Raw genomic sequence first — 4,802 nt, forward strand, 5'->3', positions numbered from 1 at the left:
TGTTGGTACAAAAGGTATCTTTATTGAGGTCTGGGTAAGAGTTAGGCACTTGGCCAGAGCAGCAGCTTAAATATGAGGCAAGCAGGCAAGAGTCAGCCATGCCTGGGACCAGGCTGGGGCGGTGAGGGTACAGGTACTGACTCCTAGACAGAAGTCAGAAAGACAAGAGGAAGAAGGGGACACAGCAGTCTGGGTCAGAGGCCTGATGGGATGGCCCTGGGAATGGGCAGGAAGCTCTTTGTGGCAGATCCAGCAGGGAGGGAACCAGGCTTTCTTGCTCCATGTGACCCTTGACCCAGGCCTGAGCCTCCAGTGGGGCAGCCTCACTGGGGGCCTTCCCAGGTCTCACTTCTTCACCTTGGCATCATAGGTTCCTGCATTCTTGTAGGCACTCACGTAGCCACTGTCGTCCAGGATGTCCTGCCGTCCAGCAATGCCCTTGCCCTTGCCACTCTCATCGAAGCGTTCTTTGTGGGAGCCTGTGTACTTACTGGTATCAGTCAGCCGGTCCACAGCGCCACCTGTTTTTGCTTTCTGTTTGGACAGAGTTCCTACAGAGTCACCTTACAGGGAACCTGGCCCATCCTACCCAACTCCCACTCCAGCTAAGGATCTCCACACCCCTCTCTCCGGCAGGGATATCGGGGCAACTTACAGTGACACCGAGATTGGCAGGCTCCTTGCCTGCTACCAGCTGGCAGATGGCATCGAAGGCCTCTTCCTTGCTCTTCCCCTTGAACCTCTTGGTTGCCAGCTCCTCCAGGGCCTTCTTGAACTCCTCATAGTTGATTACTCTAGCAGACTTGGCCCTGCCAGGCACCACGTGCACTATAAGGACCCCCCTTCTTTACATCCTCCCTGACTCTGGCCCCCCAACTCCCCACTTTCTGGGAACATGAGAAACAGGGGTTTCCTGGAGCTCACTTGACTTTGGAGAAGACGATGTCCACATCAGTACCCGTTACGGCCTTTCCGTCAGCCACCTTACAGTCCTTGCACAGCTTGGCCCAGTTCTTGCCATTCATCTCTTGCCCGCTGGCCTTGGGGTCACCATGGATGGCAAACTTCCGGAAGCTCTCCTCCAGCCCAGCTATGTCAGTGCTCGCCGCCATGCCACCCTGTAGGGATCCCCCTCAGTTACCTCCCAGCCAAGCTGCTCATATCTCCTCTAGACCCAGAGCATCCCTAGGTCCACCTCAAAATCTGTGAGGTTCTGAGCTGGCAGCTTCAGTCCCTCAGTCAGGACTGGGTTTTGCCTGGGAAGGCAGATAGGTTGATACCTTGTGTCTGTTTGTGTCCAGAGCTGAGGAAGAGCCATGGGCAGAAAGGTGCTATCACTCAGTGCCAGCCCTGGTTCTCAATAGGGCTCAGAAGATGAAATCATGATGCCCACACAATACTGGGAACAGAGTGGCACTGTCCACAAAGACAGTGAGGGGAGCAGCCAAGGCCATGGCTTTGTCTGTCCCTGGCACAAAGCCTGGTTGGGTGGAAGTAGTGGCAGGGGAAGGGGGGCCAGAAAATCCTCCCTGAAAATTCCATGTCAAGCTGGGTCAGTGCCAGGCAAGGCTGGTGTATGGGCAGGTGTTTAATGAAGACTGTGTCTCAGTAAGGGTCATGAAGACCTAGAGAGGCCCAGCCTAACCCTGACAAGGGAGCAAGAGCAAGGGCAGTGGTGCATGCCCTAGGCAGGGGCGCAGCTGGCCCAGCCCTGGCCTTGTTACTATTTGCTGTTAAACAAAAACATGAGGGGAGCAGGAACTTGGGTCTGGCCTGGCCACAGTTTGTGAAGCCTGGAGACAGTTGCTAAGGGAGGGTGCTGCTGCTTGGAGAGTGTTGCTAAGGGTAGGATGGTGTCAGGGCGGCTTCAGGGAGAAGCTCCCAGTGTTGCTGGGCTGGGCTGGGCTGGGCTGGGGATCAGGGACCCACGGGTGGGGCATACCAGCACTCCCTAAGCCTAGGGCACAACCGTGGCTTCCTGGCCCTCTGCCACTGATTGAAGCTGTAGCTTCCAGTGTGTGGAGCTTAAGAGTGGGAAATTGGAAGCAACCTAGGAACAGGCTTGTAGAGTAGCCCCTAAACTCCTCCATGTTGCTGGTGGGCCCATGACCTTGGTGCTTCAAGCCTTCGCTGACGTACACATCCCCTTGTCTACACTACAGACCTCCGCTAAGGTCTTATCACACTCTGAGCAATGCCACACAGTCCACATTCCCACAGATGACATGCACTGAGCTCTGGCTCTCCACGCCCTCTGCCTTGTACCCACTGACCACACTCACAGTCCTGCACATAGGCCTCCTCCACCCACACCCAAAGCCATGAACTTGACCCTTTTTTCCATAGCGGTCCCCACACAGGCACTAAGGGCCCTGCATTGAAGCCCCTCCCCAGCATACGCACAGCCCCCTACTGCAGTCCCCTGACCACACCCTCAGCTCTCCACTGCAGATCTCTGACCACACCCTCAACCCCACCTCTACAGATCAAACCCTGTGCCACACTTGCATCTCCATTTTGCATCCTTTTAATTCGTACCCTGAAGATCCCAGCCATACTAACCTGACTCTGCACCCACACAGCTCTTACAAAGGACCCCTGACCATACCCTCAGAGCATCCTCTTTCACCCATATACCTACAGCTTCTGACATACCTTTGAAACACCCTGCTTGAAACCCCCCACAGTGCCCAGTCTGTGCAATATACATTTTCATGCTCCATGGAAAACACTGAATATCCACCAACCACACACTCACGAGGCAGTTTTCTGACCACACCCTTAGTGCTCCCACTTCATTCGTACACCTGGGACTATTGACCCAGAACTACACCAAAGCCCCTCAGAGTCTAACCAGACTGGCATTTCCATACTCCTGCATTATATCAGAACATACTACCATCACCACACCCACTGCGGCCTCCTGACCGCACCCTTATTCTCAGCCTCCATCTTCACCTCTGCCTCTTAGGAAAAAGGTCTCGGATGACCACAACCTGGCCCACTGTACAACCTCCTCCTCTTTCATTATGAGTAGTAGGTTCACACTGAAAGGCCCTTCCTAGTGGCCATACCTGCTCATCCATAAGTTGAACTTTCTAAGACTGAGAAAGCCAGCGATCCTACAAGTCCCAAGGACCTCTGTGGGACAGCAATCCAGGTAGTACTGCTCTCACACGGTGCAAACCCCAACGGGGAACCCAAGGCCCTACGCTTGATCACCGAGGGTAAACATGTTCAGGGGAGTTTGGGTGCTACATGATGCTTGTCTCAGGGAAATGTAAGGGTTCTGGGCCTATTGTTCCCTCCTGTCTATGGGTAGATGGATTTGGGGGCTATTCAGGTGGAGCAGGAGCAGGGGCAAGCTGCTCTGGGGTCCGCGGACCCTGGATGGAGTGGCCACGCCTCTGAACTGAATCTGCCCGTCAGCTTCTGCTGGGACAGCTGCAGTCATCAATCAGCCTAGCAAGGAGGTGGGGGCAGGGGTGTGTGGACCGCTTGGGGCCAGGGCCGGGTGCGCAGCTGGTATCCTCAGCTCAGTACCATCCACTGATACACAGGCTGCTCCCACCCACCCCTCCTTTCGGAGGATATTAATTAGGGTGGTCGATGTTCAGTTCTCCTACCGGCTTCTATCTCTTGGCTGCTCCTGAGCTTGTCTTCGGATAGACAGGACCCAGGAACTGATCGACAGATGCTGGAGACCAGGAGGCTCCACAGCTCCGCTCCCTGCCGGCTCCCGGGCGGGACTGCAGCCCGGGCGGCTCCGTGGTATTATCCCCTGTTTCTCGGTCACCATAGAGACGGCGAGTCCCACCCCCTAGGCTGTCTCGGCGGGAGAGTGACCAAGGTCACGCTGGCTCCTCCCACCAGCCCCCGCCCTATGTGCTCTGTAGGCGCTGAGCCCACAGGAGTTGCAGCGACAGTCTTATCCTGCCCCTCCCCTTCAGCTCCGGTCTTCAAGCGGCCAGAGCTGCCCTCTGCAGTCCTGGATGTCCTAGGATAGGAACTTCTATGGCCAAAGGGAAAACCCCCAAAAGTTCAAGTGGGGTCCCTAACCCTCAAGGGACTCTGGGTCAACCTGAGACCGATTAGGAGCTGAACTGAAAAAAAAAAATCGGGATCCTGTCCCTCATTGACAAAGATCTACAGCTAGCTCAAAGACCACACTTGCCGCTAACTGTGGCATTCCCCAGCTACTCCGAGGTTCTCAGTAGGATCCAGATTCTGGCGCACTGGGGGGAAGTCCAGGACAATCAGTGGGTCACGCGTGTCTCGCCCCAGAATGCTGGGCACTTGGATGGCAGCTACCATGAGGAAGCAATTCCCGGACCTCGAGAATATGGCTGCCTCCTTCCATTCTCACCTCTCCTCGGCCTCACAGCCTCTGTTCACTGCTGCCTCCCGAACCTGCTTCCTCTTCAGTCTCCAGCTGCAAATACTAGTAAACTAAATAACCTTGCTGAGTGTGCTGGGTATGCTGGCAAACGCCTGTAATCTGGGCATTCAGGAGACTGAAGCCGTGGATTCGAATTTTCGAGGCTAACCGTTCTGGCTACAAAGGAAACGGAAGAGCGGAGGAGAGAGGGGAGAGCGGTAGTGCTTCAACATGAACAAGACTCCATGTTTGATTCCCAACACTTAAAATAAAAATCTTGTCCAGAGACCTTTCCCAACCCACCCGCTCTCTGCCCCAGGCCAGCTAGCAATGGAGGTCCGGCTTCCGGAAGACCCATGGCTTTTTCCACTGTGAAAATTAGTACTAAGTCCACAAAAGCATTTAAAAAAAAAAAAGTTTATTG

The 4,802-nt window shown here is 54.9% G+C and overlaps 1 protein-coding gene across 1 annotated transcript; it reads right to left on the reverse strand.

Annotated features, from left to right (window-relative positions):
* Tppp3 (tubulin polymerization promoting protein family member 3) lies at positions 1-3,811 on the reverse strand. The gene is made up of 4 exons (XM_055620884.1): positions 3,627-3,811; positions 925-1,118; positions 656-809; positions 1-534 (listed from the first exon to the last, which is right to left on the reverse strand). The coding sequence occupies exons 2-4, from the start codon at positions 1,110-1,112 to the stop codon at positions 346-348; spliced, it is 531 nt and encodes a 176-aa protein (XP_055476859.1). The 5' UTR covers positions 1,113-1,118; positions 3,627-3,811; the 3' UTR covers positions 1-345.
* Between the last annotated feature and the right edge of the window lie 991 nt (positions 3,812-4,802).

This window comes from Psammomys obesus, unplaced genomic scaffold (assembly GCF_907164565.1).
Source record: "Psammomys obesus unplaced genomic scaffold, mPsaObe1.curated_primary_1811, whole genome shotgun sequence".
Lineage (NCBI taxonomy): Eukaryota > Metazoa > Chordata > Mammalia > Rodentia > Muridae > Psammomys > Psammomys obesus.

Bases quoted from the DNA above. Each gene is read 5' to 3' on its own strand.
- Tppp3 (XM_055620884.1), bottom strand. From the start codon at position 1,112: ATGGCGGCGAGCACTGACATAGCTGGGCTGGAGGAGAGCTTCCGGAAG. The intron at 810-924 runs GTGAGCTCCAGG...GGTGCCTGGCAG, and splicing joins ATCGTCTTCTCCAAAGTCAA to GGCCAAGTCTGCTAGAGTAA. The intron at 535-655 runs GTAAGTTGCCCC...CTGTCCAAACAG, and splicing joins CTGCCAATCTCGGTGTCACT to AAAGCAAAAACAGGTGGCGC.